This window comes from Nematostella vectensis, chromosome 5 (genome assembly GCF_932526225.1).
Source record: "Nematostella vectensis chromosome 5, jaNemVect1.1, whole genome shotgun sequence".
Taxonomy (NCBI): domain Eukaryota; kingdom Metazoa; phylum Cnidaria; class Anthozoa; order Actiniaria; family Edwardsiidae; genus Nematostella; species Nematostella vectensis.
This window is the reverse complement of record NC_064038.1, coordinates 11321340-11343709: the sequence shown is the minus strand read 5'-3', so window position 1 is coordinate 11343709 and position 22370 is coordinate 11321340. Positions and strand designations below refer to the sequence as shown.

The window sequence follows — 22370 nt, the reverse complement described above, 5'->3', positions numbered from 1 at the left end:
AAAGTCAAATCAGTTCCAAGGCTTTCCAGATAACTGGTATTACGCCAATTTCTAATTACAGTATTTTGGCATCCTGCAATACCGGAAGTACTTCTTAGCACGTGTCACATTATAATCACACGCCGGAAGTAACGCTTAGCACGTGTCACGCACCAACACTTCAGTCCACGCCACCTCTTATTACTTCCGCCACTGAAAAGTCACCCAGACCTAGAAAAGCAGAGGCTCGTTAGAGCTCTAGGCACTTATAGCTATGGGAACTTGTTCCCTAAAGGAAAACAGCACTTATGAAGAACTCAAACCTATGCAAGGAGCTGTACTCGGTATGCTTGCTACACCCGGCGTCGTAGCCAATGTCTTCGCAATCATCATTATCGCGAGACTTTTACGACACCAGAAGGTTGTCCCCAATGTTTTGGTCCTGGCGCTGGCGTTTTGTGATTTATTTGGTATTATCAATGTGTGCTGGCCGACTTGGCTTTGTTATGCGTATAATGGATGGGTTGGCGGTGATTCCTTGTGCTATTTTCAAGGGTTTATAACTTTGTTTGTGTCACTTGGGTCTGGTGTTCTCGCGACCTTGCTGGCTCTGGATAGATATCTCTCAGTGAAGGCGCCGTTTTTCCACAGGGAGAACATAAGTTTTCGAACTGCGCGAAGGGGTGTCGCTGTCGTGTTTGTGTTTTCAGCTATTATAGCCTTTATGCCGGTATTAGGATTTGGAAGTTACGTACGAAACCTGACAGGAACTTATTGCACTATTAACTGGTTTGCCGAAGAATGGAAGGACAAATCGTTCTCGTATTTCTTCGCATTTATTGGTTTCCTTATGATATTTATTGTGCTATTTTGCAACATTCACGTCGTAGTCTTGCTGATAAAGCAGAGAAATTCGAAAAAGAAACTACAAGGTATGAAAAGCAGGTTCAAACACGTTTCAAAGCCAAAGAAAACAGCTTCGGAAAGATTGCAACAGCAGTATCAACGTATGATGATTGTAATTTCTCTACTCTTCCTTATTTGTTGGACACCATTTATGGTAAGTTACATTCTTTAAAATTTATTCTTTTCCTTAAAGTGAATTTTTTAAGATTGTCAATGTAAGCATCATACGTTTTACAACATAATAACAGAGGGGCAAAAGGTTACGGTTAGAAATAGTGGTAAATATTTTTTTGTGCTATGTATAGATTATTCGATCATGGCTCGGCTTCCCTGTGATTTTCGAACCACTTAGAAAGACAAATGGTAGAATATTTGATAGTCATTTTCTATTATTTTTTGTTAATGTTGTGTAAGCGATTTTACTGATGATCCGAAATCAATCACACTCAACTGTAAGTACAAGAAAGTGTCTTTAAATCGTTATAAAGATTTAAGCAGGTTGATGTGATATGAATTTAAAGGGCCAGCTAATATTAAGAAAATTTTTAATAATACTTCGCCTTTTTTTTTATTAAACAGGAGTGTTGAGGGTTTAAATGTCGGATAACGGCCCTTAATACTTTTTCATTTTCTTTATCTTGATCTATCTTTAACCAAAGAACTATATCAGGAATGGACCATTAATTGATATCTGACGGGGAAGTTCAACTTGCAAAGCAATAATGAAATGCCTCGTGTTGCACTTTATTCAGGAAATTTCGACTAATTTTTTCGTTAAATAACAAGGGAACAGTTCATTATTACTCTGTCATTTCTCATTATGTTAAAACAGCCCTGAAATATTAGGGACCGACCATTAAAAAACCCTGAATCATCGGGGCCGGACCATTATTTGATATGCTATCGAAAGGCTTGCTGGTATATTTTATCTGCCCGATTTATTTTTCCCGTCTAGTTTTGTCGATTTTTTTCTTTACTGTTTTTGATTGTTTTTTTTTTTTTTTTTTACCCAATGTTTGTTTGTTCTAGAGAAATAAAAATTCAAAAAACCTTCATGGTGGACTCCAGAACTATAACATCATCAGCCACAGAATTCTTCTTCTGGATAACATCCTATTTTCTCGATATAAATGATTACCAAATATCTATTGAATTTCGTTTCATTATTGTAAATTCGCTTGTACAAATAAGATGAGCACATATCAAACACACATCTGCTTTTCCGCGACATTTCTTTCAAGATTTGTCAAAAACCAATCGAAATATTTTTTAGTGCAAGCGATGAGGCAACACGACGTCTTTTGATTTTTTTTTATTGAACTTAAGCGCAAAGTACTGCGCTAGTGGATGTGCAGGGACTATGTAGTATTAACGGGTTATCATCCGTCGAGTTTTGCATCTATGAGAATCTTTTTTTAAGCGTTTGACTTTTATCATAAATGCAGTTTCATATATTTTGCTAACTATCGCTGACGACTTTCTGGCCCTCGTCATTCAAACTGACGAAATAACATTTGAGGCTCTCTGTGCAGGGTGGTAAAGGGTATTTTCGTGAAACGAGAAATGATTTGGCTTTTTTTCACCCTACGACAAACGTGAAACCGTCCATTTCGACGTCCGTGAAACGTGAAAAGCCATTTTGCCCGGTCCGTGAAACGTGATGCATACCCCCCCTTTATCAGCCTATTTGTGGTCAGCGCCTCGAGGAGAGGTGGTGAGATTGGAAACCATTTCAGGGCTAGCCAACAGAAACGCTTCAAGGATTTTTAATGGCGAAAGCCAGGAGGCGATTAAGCTGTCGGAAAATGTCGACGAGAGCTCGCAAAATCAGGCACCGTGTAGGGGGAGGGGGGGGGGGGGGCTGGTAGGGCTGAGGCCCCACCACCTTTTAAGAAATTGTCTTATATTCAGGTCCCTCAGTTTTGTGGTACATCAGCCCTACTACTTGAAAGTTTGCCCCGCGGTCCCTGAGAATATTGAAAACCGTCAGTGATACTGCAGCTACATTCTTTGTATTTCATCTCCAGTCTATTCCTCCTACATTACCATTTAGCCCCATCTACTAGAATACGCTGCGTGGCTAATGTAATGTCGACTTGCAACTTTCATTATTATCTTTATGACGAAAGTAAACAGATTTTGACAGGTCATGGTTGTTTGGTCGAGAGAAAGCTGTAAGTTGTCTTTTTGTCACTACTAGTAACTCTTTTTGCGACATGACGGAAAAACATGACGTGACACTTCAAATAAGCCCATTTTACTTCGAATAAGGCGGGGAATTTCTCTGAGTACTTAGTAACAAATAGCAAACAAAATATCAAGTGCGACTTTTTTAAATTGATTGTGTCATTGAAATTTGAGCTTTTCGTCCCTGAACTGATACACAGGGCAATGATGATCAAGGAAAAATTATCTTAAAAAGCCAAAATCTGGTTATGCGCACTACGGCTTCACGTTATTTGTGTTTTGAAAATCAGTCCGTAATACAAGGAACCTATAGCCATTGTAAGAAATTGTGTCTTCTCTCTCTATCTGGAATTGCACGTTTGTGGACCCGTAACCAGGAAACACGTGAAACGTGCAAATAAGCAATTTGTTGCCTCGCGATATATTACTCAAGCAAAAGTTGCCATAGGACGACAGAGAGAGATTGTTTGCTTCACTTTCTCTCTCTTAAGCACCCTGCAAATAGCGCAAGAATTCTGGGCCCAGTTGAGACACCGCCGCTGTTTGTAGACCATTGTTTGATAGTACTATGAAGTACTACTCTGGCACCCAGTACCCGCAAGTACCCAGCGTACCCAGCACCGTATTGTAAAGTACTTCGCCAACAATTCCTTTTGTCTTGTGGTCAGTAGTAGAGGTCGCAAGCAGTGCTGGCTAAAGTTGGCACTCCTGTTTGTACACTGTTAGGCTTTGGAATTGATATAAAGGAAGCAGAGAAGTAAACCCCAGTGGGCGATACTGGAGAGGGAGGGGATTTGGTGGAGTTCTGACCTTCTTATTGACCCCCTTTGTAAAAATGGACCCGCCCCTGAGCCCTCAGGGTCCAAGCCAGTAAATTAGTGTGCCGACTGGAGTGGTCCCAGAAATTCTGCCCGCTGTTTATACGGGGCTAGATTTTTTCCCAGATCAAAACTTTCAAATAAAGCCTGCTCTCTAATAGTTTCTTGCGCACGTCACAGAGAGCTGTGCGTGGCGTATGTAGACAGGTCTAGGAACCTGGTTATTACCTTCGGGTGCATCGGTACCTGTGTGTTGTATAGTTCGCAAGATAGCGGTGTTGGAGCAGTGAAGCAGTAACCAACTTAGCCGTAAAGCTTTAGCTGCCATTCGGTGAGTCAGCGGATGTTCGGTCTATTGGTCACTGACTTACTAAGATTCCATTTTGTTGTAGATTCGCATCATTGGAAACATTACCGGTATCTGGTGCAGCTGGTCAGCGGATCTCCAAGCTTCCCGCCTTCTTTTTCTAAACCTGGTCCTGGACCCGTTCGTGTACGTGCTAGCGCGCAAGCAGTATCGGGAAGCCTTGTATCGGCACTGCTGCTGCTGTCTGCCCTGCGTGAAAAAAGGACAAAAAGACAGCATCAGGATAAAGTTCGCCTACTCCGCAACCCTCAGCAACCAGAGCGAGCGGAACCGTGCGCAGACCATTATAGAGCAGGTGAGTGATTAACATATGATTAACAGGTGTCAGGTGAGTGATTGAGCTGTGGTTAGTATAGTATGATTGACTGGTGTCAAGTAAGTGATTGACATAGTATGATTGACAGGTGAGTGGTTGAGATATTATGATTGATAGATGTAAGGTGAGTGGTTGAGATATTATGACTGACTGGTGTCAAGTAAGTGATTGAGATATGATTGACAGGTGTCAGGTAAGTGATTGGCATATAATAATTGATAGGTGTGGGGTGAGTGATTAAATATGATTGATAGGTGTAAGGTGAGTGATTGAGATATTATGATTGGCAGGTGTCAGGTAAGTGATTGGCATATAATGACTGACAGGTGTCAAGTAAGTGATTGACATATTATGATTGACAGGTGAGTGATTGAGATATTATGATTGATAGGTGTAAGGTGAGTGGTTGAGATGTTATGACTGACTGGTGTCAAGTAAGTGATTGGCATATAATGACTTACAGGTGTCAGGTAAGTGATTGGCATATAATGATTGACAGGTGTCAACTGAGTGACAGGTCAAAAGATATTGAGTTGAGACAACTAGGGGACCTTATTTTCGCTTGCGTTAAGTATTGTTTCTACCCAGATTGGGGATAACAACAACCCGCAGTTTCGCGCGCGAGACGAGCTCGGCTGGCACATGGTGAGCGGTCAGCAGTATTCCACGGAAGCACAGGTGCACGAGCATCCAGACGAGAAAGATATCGACGAAAAAGAGGTGAGCAATTTGCAAACTTTAAGAATTAATTTGGTTTCTAAAGGAATACGGTGCAACGACCTGTCTACTCTCTATATAATGGCTGCTTTAATATAATCTCACTTTAATTGGATTCTTGTTGATCTCGCTAAAGCAAGTAGTGTCTAACCTTCCTACAGAGTAGCCTCTACGAGGCTAGGCCAGGCTACATACAGACTTAAAAATCGGAATTTTTGGTCGATCGCCGATATTTTTTCTGGTAGCGAGGCTTAGTAATTCACTTATTTCCAGGATTGCATAAAATTGCGAAAGAAAAAAAAATTTATAACGAAATTTCAGGGTTATGATAAAATGGTATTGTTGTGAAAAGTAACTTACAGATGGAGGACTACATGGACTATATACCCTAGACTTGCATAGAAATTTCAATTTTCAAAAATCTGGATTTTCCTATCCCAACCAAATAACCCCATTTCACGTTATCCTATTTGCCTGTCTCAGAACGCTCGCCTTACGATCATCTCCAACAAAGAGAACCGGAAGTCAATGGCCATATTGCGTGACAGTGGAAAGGTCTTACCCCTTGTCACGAGAGAAGAGGTGCGTGACGCATTAAAGCACTTATTGGAATCGGGAATAGATAACGAGGGACTCGTGACGGAGGAGGGTTCGGCGACATTTTTCGAAGAAGTCCTAGCGATATTGAATGTCGCTCCGGATGGACCGGGTAAAACTAGTAATGTGTACGATCGGGATCAAAGATACTCACGTCTTGAGGAGGAAAAGCGGCAAGGTAAAAAAAGGAATTCAAAAAGACATAGCAAGCCTGAGGTCGCAAATAAAGCCTTGCAAGTTATGGAATACATTATGGCGAAGAGGCAAAACTCAGATAAATAGATAAACCTTAGTGTTTGACTATTCTTGTAGAATCCCTGAAAAATAGGCCATTCCAGCTATAAGCATGCGCGCGCACTCACCATGGAAACCTACCTCAACTACCGGCATGCAGCGCGAGCTTCGTTTGGTGCAAGCTTGAAAATGCGCGTGCTGCATTCTGGTAGTTGAGGTAGGTTTCTATGGTAACGCGCGCGCAAACTTATAGCTGGAATGGCCTATTAGCGAAACAAAAAATCTGCCAACTGCCTAGTCCCTGTCATAAGATTTCCTGTGGTTGTGACGTCACAAATGACCTTCTCCCCGAACTGTTGGAGAGCTCCTCCCAGACCATACGCTTGCTTACTGTTTACCTACTTATTCACCCCCCCCCCCCCCCCCCCCCCTCCGATCAATGTTGGACGTTTTGATGACAATGAAGTTTGCGGGACATTCCCCGGTCGTATAATTGCAAGGAAGCTGTTGATCGATGTTTTAGGCTAGTTTACTCCCAAATTGTCCATTATTGTAGATTAATTTAGCTGTGAGTCCTCTGCAGTTGGCATCTCCCATTAATGCAAAATTATCCCATTGCTTTTACAATTGTTGTAAATGTTTGAAATAATCAGATTTGAAAAAAAAAAACGCTTCGACTACTAATGTCTTTCATGAACCATGATCAAAATTGAAGGCAGATTTGTACGCGTACATAAAGAAGAGAGCGATGTGTGTTTCATTTCTTCCAATATGAGAGACAATAGCCCAGTTAAATCTTAGCTATGTAAAAGAAAACGTAATTGTCAAATGTGGAAAGCCATAAATATTTGTATAGTGCTGCGATAAATAAATAAAACCAAAAGAATGCCATATTTATTTGTGTATTTACTGTAAAGCAATCGCCAGGTTTATAAGATAAAGTGTATTATGAACTTTTAGATAAAATGAACCAATGACTAGTGCAACCACTGGGAATTCTCTCCTATGAAATTAACTTGGTGCAAAGTTCAATAAAGTGATTAAACTGTATTCTGTGGTTTTCAAATTCTCGTGCAACAAAATATAATTGTTAAAGTGTAATAGTCAAGCCAGAACAAAAGAAAACAAAGACATTACAGTGTATTAGTACTAAATAAACTAAATAGTATTTCATGGGTTTTTCAAAACCACTCTATATAAAAAAGCTTTTGCCGACCAGTACATTTTTGAAGGGTACCACGCAAAAAAGAAAAGCGCCAGGTTTACTCTCTACAGAGTACCCGATGAAGCTCCGTTCACAGAATGACAGATACCAATTGCGCATAGGCTTCTGGCCGAGTGATAAGGCACGACAAATTTCCGCCGATGCTGGACATCCGTTTGTCGCACCTTCGGGTGTTCGGCGGCGCGATAACTTCTGTTACCCAGGAAAATGGAACGCTTGCAATGCAGACTATCTATCACGGATTGCGTATCTTATCTGCTTATGGCAAGGAGTCCCCGTGCAATCACCGCCAACATCCGCTAGCACTACCCCGCCAAGCTTAACTGACCACAAGAGAGTGGAAATGCTGGCGAATATCTTTTGCTTTTCAGCAACTCCCAACATGGTGTATAAACAGCATCGCCGTTGGGGGGCCAGCAATGGCGGCTCTATTTACTCCCTACTTTCTGCATTTCATTTCTCAGGTCAGAGGGAGCTCACTCCTACGGTCCAAAAAAAAAAGGTCACAGTTTGAATAAAGTTTACCGTAAAACGAAAGCCATTTCGCAGTATTCCAGTCGTTAGAGCAATAGGAGAACACATGAGCTAAAAATCTATATCGACAACAACGCAAAGCTCAGAACTAGTTCAAACTTTGGTCAAACTGTGACCTTTTCTTTAAGCGTGGAAGTTGGGCTTCCTGTGTAAGGTCAGACGGATATCTTGACTGGCTCCCTGTGTCAAGTCAGACGGTGGACATCTTGACTGAGCGCCAGCTACATTCCTTGTTTTCTTTCCATTGAGCTTCACCCTGTTCATAGATTTCCTGGAGAAGAGAGAAAGGCTTTTAAAGGGGAAATGCACAGTGGGAAAGTGATTTGACTGTTATTTCGGTACGCTAGAAAGAAGTGCGAGTATAATTTTGGAATAAATGATCATTCACAAAATGATGCTGTTTTGATTGTAGGAAGGGATGAATTTTACAGCGACCCATGGACTAGATAATGGCATCTTATCTGCATTGATGGACAGACATGGACAGGAATTTTAGCCGAAAGTAACTGATTACAACTCTTTTGATTGTGATCCCGTAGAAGGGTAATGGAAATTACCTTTTTCCATATAGGCACCGTCGCTTTTAATGTATCGATGATAAAGCTGACAGCCTCAAGGGACTCCTTCCTGTGAGCTGAAGACACGGCGATGATAACACTCGCTTCCCCAATAGGGACGATCCTACGAGGGAAGACTTGTCAGTGTAGAGACAGGTAGAGAGGGGGGATTACATGATACAAGAAGGGGGAGCTGGGAATACACAATGATAATACCCACTTCACCGGATAGGGACGATTCCATGAGTATAAGGATGGGGTGAGATAAGTGAGGACAGAGAGATCTATAGAGAAGGACAAGGAAGAAAAGGAGAAAGAGAATCAGAAAAGGATTGTCTATGTCTTACCCTATTCGGTGGTAAATAGCTATTTTCATAATATTCCATTTTTCGCGCGCCAATTTACAGATCTTCCTCATCTCTGAACTTGCCATTGGGATGTAGGCTTCATATTCCAGCCGTACCACATTCTTGCCTGCAGAGACAGAAATACACTTTTAAAGAGCGTCGATCAGCCACTACCTTTTTTGTTTACAAATAGATGAGAACGCATCCATTATTGAAATACGACACTCCACACCATGCACGCGTACAATTTCATCACCGGTTTACACGTGCGCATTTCCTAGCGCGTCACCTCCCTAAGCAACGAGTATATCAATCAACGGCAGTCGTTTTACTTCGCGCGGGAAACCTGTGATGTACTAAACACGCTAGGGCCTGGGCTATTTTATATATGGCGGCGTACAAAATCGTAGTAAACACGAATTCCTGCATTTTTACGTGGACAGTTCTAGGGCGGCAAATATGGCATGTAATTGAGCGAGCGAGCTACAAAAACGACAACTTTTAAAACAAGATTGATTGATATGGGTCTTTTTAGGGAGCAAGATTGTAAGAGACAGGGAAAAAATTCGGCCTTGAAAGAAACGAATCTAAAACAAACCTTCGAAGTTGTCTCTGGTAGTTCCTGTGACAAAAAAAAAAGGATCAGTGAGCGAGCATAGCAGGCAAAGAAAAACGACGAAGGTTTCCAAGCCACGCGAAGGAAATACTGCAATTTTGACGGTATATTAAGGACGTCGCAATATTAACGTGCATGCATAATTTCCGGATCTTTCATTGCAGTTTTGAATTTCGCATCAAGCGCGAAATCAATTAGCCTTCGCTATTGTCGCGCTTTCGGTGTTCACGCAACCTAACTAAAGGTCTAGTCACGCGTTACACCTAGACACAGGCGCCTGCTTGGTCACGCAATACGCACACAAGCCTGGTTACAAATGACACCTAGATCCTGATCACACACTTGTGTACTCACCAACAAAAAGCGAAACAGCACCAGCAGAGGGGGACTGGGCAAGGGCCATCACCTGTTCCACGTGAAGAACATCCGGGGTAATGACCGTGACGTCATCGGCCATTATTTTCGACTTTCTTTTACTAGAAAAAGGAGAAAAAGGGTATCAAACGGTTGAAAAACTTTGAAAAACTTTGAAACTGGTATTAGGCACGTCGTTTGCAATGTCGTGCAAGCACAAAAGAATGACGTCATAGCACAACAGAATGATGTCATAGCACAAAAGAATGATGTCATAGGACAACAAAATGCGTCACACTGTGGTATACAGTATGTTACACGGGTCGTTTATCGGCATTGACTGGAGCCTCGATTCTACGCCCCCACATTATTTAATACGCCCCCAACTGCAAGCCCTAAAAGAGATGAATTTTTACACACACAAATAACGAGCTAATGGTACATGAATCCGATGTTTTCAGGATTTGTAATTTTTTTACCCTGGTTACCAGAGCATCCAGACTTCTCTCGTCCAGTGACACCCAGCCAAACTGCCGCGACGAGCGAAGCGAGTAGGCTCTGGGCTGGGCTCGCGAGCGACGCCTGCCTAAAAACGCCTGCGAGGGAGGCTAGATCTGGGGAGGCGAGTAGCTTTTTCCAGTTCCAGTCTCGAATTACATGCCCCCCCCCCCCCCCCTATAAGCAGCCAAAAATACAGTAAATGTATGATTCATTATCTAAAACAAAGTAGAAAATGCATTGAAAGGGCCTTTTGGGCCCCCTCCTGTTGAAAATCCTGGCTATACGCCGTTGATAGGTATATCGGAGAAGTTTAAGTCTCCTTACACTTCCCTGGGTATATTGACCAAATATGGTTTTGCGTTACTCTGACAATCTCGTTGACCAATCAGCTGCAGAATAAAAAAATCTGTATCCCTGGAACTGAAAAAAGCTATTCGCCCGCCCAGAGCCTACTCGTTTCGCTCGTCACGGCATTTCGGCCGAGCGTCACTGGACGAGAGAAGTCTGGAGGCTTGGTACCCAGGGTATATATTTTTTTGTGCGTGGGCTCTGGTACCCGGGTATATATTTTTTTGTGCGTATGAGATTTTCACCTGACGTGGTTCAAAATCTGAAAATCAATGCGGGAGACCGTGTAAATCAACAATCCTATTAACACGTGTAATAACACCTTCAGGGAATAAAACTAGTGAAATTTGCGGGTGACGGACGACTTTTCGAATACACAAAATAAGGCGAATACAAAGAAAACATAGACTAGGTGCATTCTTCGAAACGGAATATATTAAATAACTTTGTCTAAGTCAAAATATTGACTTAAAGTTCGACAAATATTCTCGAATATGTCGTTACAATCAAACACACCAGGGCACAAGTTAAATAAGATTTTCCACACTAACTAAAAAGAGAAAATTATACTATTTTCCTATATCTAATTCCAAAATAGAATAACTGTCGTCTTTCCGATTCCGTTTCTAATAAAAATGCTTCTGACATTTTGGCAGTTTGCTATAAATCAATTTAACACTAATGTTAGATAATAGCGTTTTGACATAAAAACATAAATGAAGAAAAGATGACGATAAAAATTTGCATACGACAAGTGTCAAATTCACAACGGCTGTTAGGAGATTATTTTACAAGGAAAATACGTGAAAAACACAAACAATACTTCGGGTATAACAAAGCCCTTGCAAATTGCGAATGCGATAAAAATCTTTTCGTCCTTAAATTATTGAAACATTTCCTAAACTAAAACGCAGGTGAAAAGCTATGTCCTTGAGGGCGAGTAAAACAATTAGCGAAACAAGTATCATAAGAAAAGCTAATTTGTCCCGTACATAATACATCAATCTACAAGCCGCAAACTAAGTACTTGTTACGGCAAAGTCAAAATGAGTTCTTCCCGCATTTTAAGTACCATACAAAATTGAGTTGCGCAAGAACAATTTGACAATATGTATGTATTGTGTGAGAAAAAAAGAAATTGAACAACAACAACAAAAGAAACCGTCAGATATCATTCGATAAATAGCAGATATTTTGAGTACAAAATTGTTCAAGACAATTGGTGTTTCTTTTTGAAAATATACTTACTCTTTTTCGAGTTTAGCTACAGTGTATGCCATCATGACACCGAAGTTATTTGCCAGAAGAACCAACAACGGGTTTCTCGACTTAAACGACGATTTTATCGTTCAACACTTCAAGTAAAATTATTTCAATAGCGATAAAGATAGCGTGGGTCACCCCGATTCATCTGGTACTCAGCGTGAATTAAAACTTTAAATGAAACCTTAGGCTAAAAGTTATCAGCACTGGTTCAATCATTCCGAAAAAAAATAGCTGCCAAGCGAAACCAGCTGCACTCCCTGACATTTGCATGAATTTTCAAGTTGGTTAATTGATTTCAGTGTTTTTATTATTCCGATAAGAAGCAATTATCTAATCCTAGACAATAATCACGGATTAAAAACCATTTTTATGGAAATCCGCGTGTTTGATTGTTTGGACATTCATAATGCTTTTGATTTTGTATGTTTGACTTCATGTCAAAGTCTTTACAACTTTCTGAACAGCTCTTCTAGAACTTTTAGCATGTTTTTTTTTTTTTTTTAATTGTGCTAAGAGTAACTCCCTAAAAGGACTCGATTTGCCCTGCGGCTGATCGATGGATTATATTGATACTAAACAATACTACCACGAAAAAAAAATCATGTTGACTTTATCACGGCCAAAAAAACTATCTACTATAAGCCGGTGCTTTACTTGTTGACAAAAAATAAAGACAAATCAATATTCAGATATCTTTAAGCTATTTTAATTAATCAATTTGGGGTCTTCAGATCTAATCACTATCACAATGAAAAGCTATTCAAAAGAGACGTCATTTCAGGCAAGAGAAAAACAAAATACAAGATGCACTACAGAAGGCCGGAGGGTAGCGTTCTGTGTCATTTCCGATGATTTTGCAAAATATCGAACCCTCGGACATTAGAGTTAAAAGAAAATACGTCCACTTAAACAGGTAACTTCTTTTCAAAACATTCTAATCAGAAAAAATACCTCATATTAAAAAAGCTACTACAGGACATTTTTTTAAGGAATCCCAAAAATGTCAAAGCTTTGGCTTTGCATCATAGAACACACGACTGCTGTATGGTTAACTCATAGCAAATATGTAACTGGCGGTGACCGACAAAGGGAAAACCTTCCGGTAATGAAAGATCTTTAGTGTGATAATGGTAGGAACACAAGCACTTTTTGGTAGGAGTGGGAGGGCAAACTCCTCTCGGTACCCCTCTGCGGATTTTTTTTTTTTACATGTTCGCCATACGCTTTTACATAATATGACTGAATACCCTCCTATACTGACCCCCTGTTAAAGTTATTATTACTTTTGCGCTATGACTTTGGCTGAGCCGGGAAGGTGCAAATTGTCACCTAAAAATACGTGGGTGTGGTCCCAAGCCCCTACCAGCCCCCCCCCCCCCCACCACCCCAAAAAAAACTTTGTAATGAGCAATAGATTTTTATGCAACATATTGACGAAATTGCTATTAAAAAGCCTCCTAGATGTCAAAAGTACATGGGAGGGGGATGGGGTGGGCCCATGTAACATCATCATGTCAGTCAATCTTGTTCTGAAAACTGTCATTTTCCTAGCTCACTCGGTCATTTCCTTATTAGGCATTACATACCATACTTGGGAGTCCACTTCAATAATTTTTTCGCTTTTTTATTATCGCTCTAGAGCTTTGTAAGTCGAGAATTTCCACTTAAACTTGCAGGAATTTGTGTTTATACTACGATTTTGCTCTGGCAGCCATCTTGGAAATGGAGCCTAGTCCCTATCGTTTTAGAACATCACAGGTCTCCCTGCGCTCGCCCCAGGCTCTCTTAGACCATTTAGAAAACAACAGCCATTGATTGATATGCATGTAGTTGTGTAGGGTGTGTGGGTAAAGATGTGTTTATAGCCGGCATTTGAAAATATCTTGAGGTAGTAAAGAACAAACTTTGTATACACTGAAAAACTGAACCCATAAAATCATTATCTTATCTTATTATCTTGTTTATATTATTATCTTGTTATCTTGTTATAATAATATTATAATAATATATATTATATTATATTATTATATATATTATAATAATATAATATTACCTTGTTATAATACATTGCTGTCAAACAACATGACACTCTATACAATTTTATGTCTCTCCTCTTTTGCCACACTGGGGGAGGAGCTAAATTTGGAAGACTTCCAAAATTATTTTAAAATGTAAACATGATCCCTAGGTATTACCATGTATAAGTAAAATACAAAGGTGAGTTTGTCAAGTTTTCTTCTCTGAGCATGGTTTAGCCAAAATCACCCTTTAGAATGTCAACCCTTTAGTATGACAGTCTTGTTGACTGCTACTCAGAACTATTTAGAAGCACAAAACAGTTTTATTCAAGCAGCAAAATTGTTGTTTCTTGTCTTTTATCTCAAGCAACTACCCACCATGTGGGGAATATGAATCTGCTTAATTATGTCACAGAGCAATATTTGCAATTAGAAACAGCTGCCTTCTAAAAGGTCCATCAATGAGGTTCACCAACAAAAAGTCAATCAGAACCACTCTTTAGAACATCTTGAAAATAATTAAATACAAATGTGTTTGTGGGCATTTTGTGGTTAAAACAGGAGAGGGAGAGAAGTAATAACCTAAATGCAACTTACAACTGATGGGAAACAAATTACTGAGTTAGGCTATCACTTGAGGTGATGTCTATTATTACATATATGGAAATGCCATAAATTATTTAATCATAAAAGCTTAAAATCTTATCTCAGAAGAGTAAATATCTTCATGATGTAAGTAAAAGCTGGCAGTCTATATGAACTAGGGGCTAGGTTACTAATCTATGCCTTGCTGGAGATAAGAACAATATTAAAAGGAGATTGGAATAATATAAAAAAAGGCTGCAAGTGGTCAAGAATTTAATGAACAGATTAAGTTTTGAAGGGAAAGGCAAGTCACTAGGAGGTGTTTGGGTGTAGACGTCACTCATTCTTTTTACATGCTGGAGGGAAAGGACATTACTTTCTCCATGTTAAATCCCAGTTGAATAGTTAGGGGTAGACAGAGGTCCAAATAGTCACTTCAAAAATCCTTAGAAACACCTGAATCATCCCTTGCGCTGAATTACTAATTTGGGCCCAATGGCACTATACCTCTTTCTGATGGCTGACGGCACAAAATGATTTTTCCTGTGTTATCCACCACTTATGGGGGGAATAACAGCAATTTCGTCTCCTGTTTGTAACCTAACAGTGCACTCTTCTTCAAGGTATTGTTGGTTTACTGACAAGACAATGTTGTTTTGAATCTGTGAGATCCTAAAAAATAGCAATCAAAGAATTATAATATGCATAATCCTCAAAAGTGGTCCATCCAGCTTATATTTTTTTCTAAAAAAAAAACATGAAAAAGAGAAAACTAATAAAAATAAAAGAAATGAATGGGGCATTACAATTCATCCAAAACTTACTTTTCAAGTTACACGAGCAACAGAAAGAGTAAGAGATAGAATACTGAAATCCGGGTTGGACCCTGGGGTTGAGAAGAGAGGACAGGAATTTTCATATAAAATATTTTATGCAAAATCATTGAGAATGGGTGGGACTGCGTCCATGGCCCACATCTGGATCCGCCTAAATCTTAGAAAACCATTAAATAAAAAAAAAATACTTGAAATAAATAGGACAGTGCTACAAAAACTACAGTAGAAGTCGACAAGCAGTTTTTGGTTGACTACACTGATTAATCTGGTTGGAGAGTAAGACTGGTTGGGTATTTGGATTTTAAATAGATAGGATATATAGTCCGGTACCTTGGGTACAGGTTTGTGATTGTTTCTAAGAGTTCTTCTCGTGAAGTTTCGACTGGAAGTGAGATTTCAGCTGATTTTTGTTCGGCAAGTTCACGGCTTTGGGCAAAAAATAGTAATACTACCTAGAAAATAAAATCAATGGAGTAACAAGTATGATTGGTAACATTTGGAGCTATCATAGAAACTTTATACACAGGATGAATCAATTTCCGATTATGAAATGGATAATGAAGATTTAACAAAATCTAACTTTAAAAACAGCTGCTGTATAATTTCGGAAATGTGCAAAGGACCTTCCTATAAAAAATGAGATATCGTAAAAATCCAACAAAAGTAATTTGTAAACTTTTTCATTTTAATCAATTTGCTTTGTTGTTGCCTACAGAGGAATATAAACAAACAACAAGAATTTGGATTTTTTACTTCATTAACACCTTCATTAATACATCACAAAACTATAGATTTACCTTTACTTTAGAATCTGTACCATTGTTAAGAAGATCCATTCAGAAATTTGCTATTTTAGGGTCCTTTCGGGTTGCATCGTTCGTGAATCGATGAGTCAGTGTTGACTGAGCTGATCAATTTTTCGCGGAGACTGGGTTATAATGTATCTTTCAGTCCCATTGATTGGCTTTTGCTTTAAAGATTTGGCCAATCATGCATGCGTTCTTATAAAAACGTAGGAAGAAACCACCGGACAGCCTCTATCTGCTGGTGTGCGTCGGACCTTGTGGTCTGCGTCGACAGTTGATTAATTAATAAAACCTTTAAAGAAAAAGTCGACAACAACGCAGATTTATGTTTTTTAGAACGATATTTCGGCAGGCCAATACCTGCCTTCTTCAGGTTATAAATGAGTTACAATGGCATGTTATAGCTAGTATATGTACAAAGTTCATTAATGATTAACTAACAAAAGGTAAAAATAGTAATTGAGTGACAAAGTACAAAGTTCATTGATGATTAACTAACAAAAGGTAAAATTAGTAATTTAGTGACTTATGGAAGATGGTAAATAGGGTGGTGTGGATTACTAAGTAGCTAAACGGTTTCTTCACGCCGGTTGAGGCCACCGGGTTCAAGAGTGCCAGCGCGAGCTATCAGTGTGGCTTCTCTTGCTTTGCGGATGGAGTCGCGGTTATTTCTTATTTTTTCAATAGGTATTAGCTCTATGTCAGAAGCGGAGTGGTTGGGTTTTAGGAAGTGTTCAGCGGCGTGGGTTGGTATGGATCGAGATTGAGAGTCTACAGTTCTGCGGTGGTCATTAAATCGTTCTTTTAATTTGCGTTTAGTTTCCCCAATATATTGAAGGTTACAGCGGTTACATTGAATCATATAAATCACGTTTTTAGTATTGCAGGTTATGTGGGAGGTTATAGGTCGTGTTTCACCTGTTGAGAAAAATGTGTAGCTTGTAAGGCCATCGGTTCTAATATAGGGGCAGGTTAGGCAGTTTTTTCCGCAACGGAAAGCACCGGGAGGTTGGTTGGTGGGAGAGCGGTCGGAAGGTAGCTTGGCTTTAACGAGGATGTCGCGGAGGTTAGGTGAGCGGCGAAAGGCGACAAGAGGGGGCTCAGTGAAAACCTTATGGCATCGCTTCGACGAGAGTAGAAGGTTGTAGTTTCTACGGATTATGTTGTTGATGTTAGGTAGTGTAGGGTTATAGGTAGTGACAAAGGGGATGCGACGGGAGTTTTTGTGGTTGTTATTATTAGGGCGTAGGGCGTCAATGCGGGAAATGTTAGCAACGCGTAGGATTTGTCTCTTGAGAAAAGCGGGTTTATAGCCACGCTTGAGGAGGTAGTTGGTGAGTTCATTGCAGCGGTTATTAAAGCTTTCTTCTGTAGAACAAATGCGGCGAATACGGAGGGCGAGGCTATAGGGGATGGCCTTTTTGGTGTGATGAGGATGGCAAGATGAAAAAAGAAGGTGTTGGTGTTTGTCAGTAGGTTTGGAGTAGAGGTCAGTTTCGATTTTACTATTAACAAGGGAGACATTAACGTCAAGAAAAGGTACATTGTTACTCCTATAACAATGTACCTTTTCTTGACGTTAATGTCTCCCTTGTTAATAGTAAAATCGAAACTGACCTCTACTCCAAACCTACTGACAAACACCAACACCTTCTTTTTTCATCTTGCCATCCTCATCACACCAAAAAGGCCATCCCCTATAGCCTCGCCCTCCGTATTCGCCGCATTTGTTCTACAGAAGAAAGCTTTAATAACCGCTGCAATGAACTCACCAACTACCTCCTCAAGCGTGGCTATAAACCCGCTTTTCTCAAGAGACAAATCCTACGCGTTGCTAACATTTCCCGCATTGACGCCCTACGCCCTAATAATAACAACCACAAAAACTCCCGTCGCATCCCCTTTGTCACTACCTATAACCCTACACTACCTAACATCAACAACATAATCCGTAGAAACTACAACCTTCTACTCTCGTCGAAGCGATGCCATAAGGTTTTCACTGAGCCCCCTCTTGTCGCCTTTCGCCGCTCACCTAACCTCCGCGACATCCTCGTTAAAGCCAAGCTACCTTCCGACCGCTCTCCCACCAACCAACCTCCCGGTGCTTTCCGTTGCGGAAAAAACTGCCTAACCTGCCCCTATATTAGAACCGATGGCCTTACAAGCTACACATTTTTCTCAACAGGTGAAACACGACCTATAACCTCCCACATAACCTGCAATACTAAAAACGTGATTTATATGATTCAATGTAACCGCTGTAACCTTCAATATATTGGGGAAACTAAACGCAAATTAAAAGAACGATTTAATGACCACCGCAGAACTGTAGACTCTCAATCTCGATCCATACCAACCCACGCCGCTGAACACTTCCTAAAACCCAACCACTCCGCTTCTGACATAGAGCTAATACCTATTGAAAAAATAAGAAATAACCGCGACTCCATCCGCAAAGCAAGAGAAGCCACACTGATAGCTCGCGCTGGCACTCTTGAACCCGGTGGCCTCAACCGGCGTGAAGAAACCGTTTAGCTACTTAGTAATCCACACCACCCTATTTACCATCTTCCATAAGTCACTAAATTACTAATTTTACCTTTTGTTAGTTAATCATCAATGAACTTTGTACTTTGTCACTCAATTACTATTTTTACCTTTTGTTAGTTAATCATTAATGAACTTTGTACATATACTAGCTATAACATGCCATTGTAACTCATTTATAACCTGAAGAAGGCAGGTATTGGCCTGCCGAAATATCGTTCTAAAAAACATAAATCTGCGTTGTTGTCGACTTTTTCTTTAAAAGTTCTTATAAAACTACAAAGGGTGACCGAAAAACGGGTTGAAAGACTCAAAATCCAAGCTTTTCGCTGTTTATTTTCTTCATCTTCCACGATACTTTATGAAGACACTGGTAAGTAATATTTGGGGCGATTCTTAAAAGATTTTGATATGAAACTACGTCACAGATACAGCATATTAGTTTTAGCACATTATCAAATATATATATTTGGGGTCCGTATCGTGAAATACCGTGACCCCGAGGTCTTGAAAATACTGACGGAGGCGAGGTTTCGCTTCAACGCTTTTAATACTCCAGAAATACAGAACCTCCAAAGACGACATTCTCCGAGTTTTGACCAACAATTTTGTAAAATAATTTAGTCAAATTGATACGTCGTTCTCAACTCGAATTGATCGTAGAAATGTCTTCTTTCGCTGTAAATCCTCCACAGACGATAACATATATTCACCAAAGAACTTCTCTTGAATGTGGATACGTTGGGCTGATTATGCAGCAGGTAAATTCCTAGAGTGATTTGTCGTTTTTCTTCGTATAAAGAGACGATTTGTGTCTTTTTTTTATCCAAAATAAACTTTCAGCAAACTTGAAATTGTCGCGCGCGTTGCAAAATCATTATGGCGGGAAATTGTCAAAACACAGGGGGTTTGAAGCCGATTTTCTGTAAAGTTAATGATTCTAGATAAAATGACAAATAAAATGCCGTTTTAGTGTGAAGATCTAAAATCTCGGCAGTAAAAATCCAGTTTTCGATTTTCATTTTACAAAAATCAACTCACTATTTCGAGCTTTGGAGGTGAGCGGTCTGGTATCGCGGGTTCCAGATCGTAGGATACCGGACCTCGCAAGAGCCAATCAGAGCGTGCGATTTGATGGATACCAGACCCCTGAAAAAATTAAACGATTTAACATTCATACAAAGAGGCAGCAAATCTCCTTCTTGTTGGTGCTATATGAAGACAGGGGTGTGTCTAAAGGAAACACAGGTTGGGGGCAAGAGTAGTATTTCACTGACAACAACTCAATTAAGCTCGAATCGGCATCTTTAGCTCTGGTAATAAGTCACTAGATCCATCTAGAAACGTTTATTATCCAATGACATACATAGAATTAAGCCTCTTTTCAACTATGAAGACAAGTGCGGACCAAGGGGAGGGTGAGACGGGCCCATACCTCTATCTTTAGACATTTGGCTTATAAATATGAGAAATATAGGGAGATCTACGGAAGAATGATGAATCCGGCCCCACTCCCAACCCCCCCTTATTTGAAACTCTTGCTTCAGCCCACCCTTTTTTAAACCCCTAGATCTGTTCCTGGAAAGTGTCAACTGGACTCGAACTTATCTCTTCACATGAGCAGGGTGGGGTCAGGACTTTTTGCCCCCCCCCCCTCTGGATATGCACCTGTTAAACCTGCTTAATTAACTTTGGTTGCTTCAGGTGGAAAATGTCCTGTATAATGCTGATTCGAGATGATGCAGATATGCCATATGTTCGAGGTAGTGTGCCTAGCTGTACTGGTTTTGCATGCCATACTGCCCCACCCACCACCAATTGTCAATGGTATATTGCATGATATAATCTGTCAAAGGTTTGTATCATTCTAATTCATCTTGCTATTTTTCCCTTCAACACCCCTTATCCATTTGTTGATATGAGTTACATGTGCCATTTTAACTTGCAGGAGTTTATCAATCTTAAAAAGTAGCCCAAAAACCTAATGTCCTAGTACAATCACAGGTTTCGCAAATCCTTGCCATATGACAGCGTAAAAAAATGATTAATTGATTGTATTCACACCTCTCTTCCCCAATGGACCCTCTCGTGTATCCTTATCACCTACCCCAAAGAGGCCTTCCCTGCATCTTCAGTCCCTCCCCTTAAATTGACCTTCTCATGTAACCTACCCCCCCAAAATGGACTTTCTCATTTAACCTCCCCCACCCAAATGCACCTTCTCATGTATCAACACCCTCCCCCCAAGGGACCCTCTCATGTGTCAACACCCCCCCCCCCCAAATGGACCCTCTCATGTATCAACACACCCCCTCCTCCCCACAGTGGACCCTCTCATGTATCAGAACCCCCTACCAATGTGTTCTCTCATGTATCAATACCACCCCTAATAGGTATCAACACCCCCAATGGACCCTCTCATGTATCAACACCCCCTCCCCCCCAATGGACCCTCTTAAGTATCAACACCCCCCCCCCCCATGAACCCTATCATGTATGAATACACCCCCTCCTTCCCACAGTGGACCCTCTCATGTATCAGAACCCCCTCCCAATGGGTTCTCTCATGTATCAACCCCCCACCTCAATGGACACTCTCATGTATCAATACCCCCCAATATGTATCAACAACCCCAATGGACCCTCTCATGTATCAAACCCTCTCACAATAGACCCTCTTAAGTATCAACACCTCCCCAATGAACCCTCCCATGTATGAACACACCTCCTCCTCCCCACAGTGGACCCTCTCACGTATCAGCACCCCGTCCCGATGGATTATCTTATGTATCAACCCCCCACCCCAATGGACACCCTCATGTATCAATTCCCCCTCCCTTATATGTATCAACACCCCCAATGGTCCCTCTCATGTATCAAACCCTCTCACAATAGACCCTCTCATGTCTCAACACCCCCCTCCTCCCCAATGGGCCCTCTTAAGTATCAACACCCCCCCAATGGACCCTTTCATGTATCGACACACCCCCTCCTCCCCACAGTGGACCCTCTCATGTATCAGAACCCCCTACCAATGTGTTCTCTCATGTATCAATACCACCCCTAATAGGTATTAACACCCCCAATGGACCCTCTCATGTATCAACAGCCCCTTCCCCAAATGGACCCTCTCATGTATCAACACACCCCCTCCTTCCCACAGTGGACACTCTCATGTATCAATCCCCCCCCCCCCCCACAATATGTATCAACACCCCCAATGGACCCTCTCATGTATCAACACCCCCTCCCCCCCAATGGACCCTCTCATGTATCAACACCCCCTCCCCCATGAACCCTATCATGTATGAATACACCCCCTCCTTCCCACAGTGGACCCTCTCATGTATCAGAAACCCCTCCCAATGGATTCTCTCATGTATCAACCCCCCACCTCAATGGACACTCTCATGTATCAATACCCCCCAATATGTATCAACATCCCCAATGGATCCTCTCATGTATCAACACTCCCCCCCCCCCCAAATAGACCCTCCATGTATCAACACCCCCCTCCTCCCCACAGTGGACCTTCTCACGTATCAGCACCCCCTCCCGATGGATTATCTCATGTATCAACCCCCCACCCCAATGGACACCCTCATGTATCAATTCCCCCTCCCTTATATGTATCAACACCCCCAATGGTCCCTCTCATGTATCGAACCCTCTCACAATAGACCCTCTCATGTATCAACACCCCCCC

General features: G+C 41.0%; 4 protein-coding genes across 8 annotated transcripts in view; 2 read left to right on the top strand and 2 right to left on the bottom strand.

The window, feature by feature from the left end:
• The first annotated feature begins 28 nt into the window (after positions 1-28).
• On the top strand, positions 29-7014 carry LOC5517626 (prostaglandin E2 receptor EP2 subtype). The gene is made up of 4 exons (XM_001637653.3): positions 29-1039; positions 4283-4552; positions 5162-5293; positions 5774-7014. Exons 1-4 carry the CDS (start codon positions 254-256, stop codon positions 6167-6169), a joined length of 1584 nt encoding a protein of 527 aa, XP_001637703.2. The 5' UTR covers positions 29-253; the 3' UTR covers positions 6170-7014.
• On the bottom strand, positions 7008-12151 carry LOC5517625 (molybdopterin synthase catalytic subunit). 2 transcript variants are annotated; one of them, XM_001637580.3, is made up of 6 exons: positions 11852-12147; positions 9755-9876; positions 9383-9406; positions 8785-8911; positions 8438-8561; positions 7008-8151 (listed from the first exon to the last, which is right to left on the bottom strand). In XM_001637580.3, exons 1-6 carry the CDS (start codon positions 11884-11886, stop codon positions 8071-8073), a joined length of 513 nt encoding a protein of 170 aa, XP_001637630.2. In that variant the 5' UTR covers positions 11887-12147; the 3' UTR covers positions 7008-8070. The 2 variants fall into 2 exon arrangements, with proteins under 2 accessions (XP_001637630.2, XP_048583295.1); XM_048727338.1 differs by lacking the exon at positions 9383-9406 and having other exon boundaries at positions 11852-12151.
• A 495-nt stretch (positions 12152-12646) lies between these two features.
• The window catches only part of LOC116601368 (sodium channel protein 1 brain-like), a 76802-nt gene continuing 67078 nt past the window's right edge, over positions 12647-22370 (top strand). The window contains exons 1-2 of one of the 4 annotated variants that reach the window (XM_048727330.1): positions 12647-12782; positions 20369-20519. The gene's annotated coding sequence lies outside the window, so the exon portion shown is untranslated. Of the gene's footprint in view, positions 12783-18966; positions 19038-19386; positions 19426-20368; positions 20520-22370 lie in introns of those variants that run through there. The other 3 variants (XM_048727327.1, XM_048727328.1, XM_048727329.1) reach the window with 3 other exon arrangements.
• On the bottom strand, positions 14983-16246 carry LOC116601370 (molybdopterin synthase sulfur carrier subunit-like). The gene is made up of 3 exons (XM_032362086.2): positions 16106-16246; positions 15639-15760; positions 14983-15144 (listed from the first exon to the last, which is right to left on the bottom strand). The coding sequence occupies exons 1-3, from the start codon at positions 16142-16144 to the stop codon at positions 15021-15023; spliced, it is 285 nt and encodes a 94-aa protein (XP_032217977.1). The 5' UTR covers positions 16145-16246; the 3' UTR covers positions 14983-15020.

What these genes read in the sequence shown, in the direction of transcription:
- LOC5517626 (XM_001637653.3), top strand. Translation starts at nt 254, where the DNA reads ATGGGAACTTGTTCCCTAAAGGAAAACAGCACTTATGAAGAACTCAAA. An exon ending in TTTGTTGGACACCATTTATG is followed by an intron (nt 1,040 to 4,282) that starts GTAAGTTACATT and finishes ATTTTGTTGTAG; the next exon opens with ATTCGCATCATTGGAAACAT. An exon ending in AAGATATCGACGAAAAAGAG is followed by an intron (nt 5,294 to 5,773) that starts GTGAGCAATTTG and finishes TGCCTGTCTCAG; the next exon opens with AACGCTCGCCTTACGATCAT.
- LOC5517625 (XM_001637580.3), bottom strand. Translation starts at nt 11,886, where the DNA reads ATGATGGCATACACTGTAGCTAAACTCGAAAAAGA. An exon ending in GTAGCTAAACTCGAAAAAGA is followed by an intron (nt 9,877 to 11,851) that starts GTAAGTATATTT and finishes TCCTTTTTCTAG; the next exon opens with TAAAAGAAAGTCGAAAATAA. An exon ending in CGGTGCCTATATGGAAAAAG is followed by an intron (nt 8,152 to 8,437) that starts GTAATTTCCATT and finishes TCTCTTCTCCAG; the next exon opens with GAAATCTATGAACAGGGTGA.
- LOC116601370 (XM_032362086.2), bottom strand. Translation starts at nt 16,144, where the DNA reads ATGGATCTTCTTAACAATGGTACAGATTCTAAAGTAAAG. An exon ending in GTACAGATTCTAAAGTAAAG is followed by an intron (nt 15,761 to 16,105) that starts GTAAATCTATAG and finishes TTTATTTTCTAG; the next exon opens with GTAGTATTACTATTTTTTGC. An exon ending in ATCACAAACCTGTACCCAAG is followed by an intron (nt 15,145 to 15,638) that starts GTACCGGACTAT and finishes GCTATTTTTTAG; the next exon opens with GATCTCACAGATTCAAAACA.